Source organism: Phyllostomus discolor, chromosome 6, assembly GCF_004126475.2.
Source record: "Phyllostomus discolor isolate MPI-MPIP mPhyDis1 chromosome 6, mPhyDis1.pri.v3, whole genome shotgun sequence".
Lineage (NCBI taxonomy): Eukaryota > Metazoa > Chordata > Mammalia > Chiroptera > Phyllostomidae > Phyllostomus > Phyllostomus discolor.
Genome location: NC_040908.2, coordinates 124842882 through 124844420, shown reverse-complemented (window position 1 = coordinate 124844420; position 1539 = coordinate 124842882). Strand labels below are relative to the sequence as shown.

Below are 1539 nucleotides of genomic sequence, written 5' to 3'. Positions count from 1 at the left end.
TTTATATAATTCCACTTAGCCAGAAATTACCTTTCATATTTATTTTCATTTACATTATTTTTATTTTTAGAGAGTGTGAATTTTTGTTTATGTGTTAGCTAGTAAATTATATTTCTTAATGAAGGAGGGAAATCAAATCCCATCTAGGGTCTACTTGGTTTCAAAACCTGTGCTCTTTTGCAGTACCACATATTCCCTACTTTGAGTTTGTGTCACTTCTGGAACACATTCTCATCTAATCTAAGCACCCTCTGGAAGCTCACTTTGAGCTCCTGGGCCCTAAGAGCATATGCCATGGGGTTAAGGGCTGGGGGGATGACAATGTTAAACATATTGAGAAGAACAGGAAAGATAGGAACTGTTTTTGCTGCCTGATGGGATATAGACACTACAACAATGGTTGTGTAGAAGAAGAAGATAAGGATGAGGTGGGAAGTGCAGGTGCTCAGAGCCTTGACTATTGCCTCAGCAGAGTTCAGCCTCATCACAGAGTGAAAGATCAGAACATAGGAAATAAGGACTAGAGCCATGTCACCTCCACCAATGACCCAGACTAAAGCCAACTGATAAAACCTATTAATGGTGGTGTCATCACAGGCCAAACCAGTGATCCCAGGGTTAGAGCACATACAGTGGTCAATTTCATTCTTGGAGCAATAGTGTCTCTGGACAGCCAGTACAGGCACTGGGATGGTTAACAGGACATTCCTAAGCACCATGAATATTATGGATTTGACTACAAAAGCTTCAGTAACTATGGAGGAGTATTGAAATTGGTGGCAGATGGCTACATATCTATCCACAGCCACACAAAGGGAGATACCAGACTCCATGCTAATAAAACAGTGAATAGCATAGATTTGAGCAAAGCACTCAGGGAGGCCGATGGCCTTGGCATCAAACCAGAAGATGGCTAGAATCCTGGGCATGATGGTGGTAGCCAAGTCAATGTCCACTATAGCCAGGATACTAAGGAACTGGTGCATGTGCTGGTGCAGGTTAAGCTCTTTATGAATGGTGGTCACAATGAGGAGATTGGCACCAAGAGCTAAAAGGTAGATCAGAGGCAGGGGCAGGGAGAGTCAGTGCTGCACCATGAAGTCTTGAGCTATTATTAGTTATGCTCTGGGAGATATCCATATATTGGGGCATTTTAATCCTTATTGTATGTCTGTGGACAAAGGGAAACAAGGAAGCTTGGTTAAGTGTTCAGCTGAGATTCAGATTTAATTTAAAGATATAAGATTCGCTCATGGATTATGATATTCCCCATGTCTCTTTTGTCTGGAAAATGTTCTGAAAAGAGCACTAAGATGGCCAAAAGAGGCCCTAGGAGGAAGATTACATCAGAAACAAAGAGAGAAAGGAATCATTTACTGGCTTCATGTGACTCAATGCTGTTTTGATACATGAAGCAAGGAGATGCAGACACAAAACAGGAGACATGTTCAGTCATCGTGAATGGACTGCTTCCTCAGGAGGTAAATACTAAAGACATAATAGATATATTCTTTTTTGGAGGTCTTCCAGGGAAGAACA

At 41.5% G+C, this 1539-nt stretch overlaps 1 protein-coding gene across 1 annotated transcript; it reads right to left on the bottom strand.

The window, feature by feature from the left end:
* Positions 1-212: 212 nt before the first annotated feature.
* Positions 213-1097, bottom strand: LOC114498933 (olfactory receptor 688-like). The gene is given in 1 exon segment (XM_028514932.1): positions 213-1097. A coding segment is annotated over 1 exon segment (885 nt).
* Between the last annotated feature and the right edge of the window lie 442 nt (positions 1098-1539).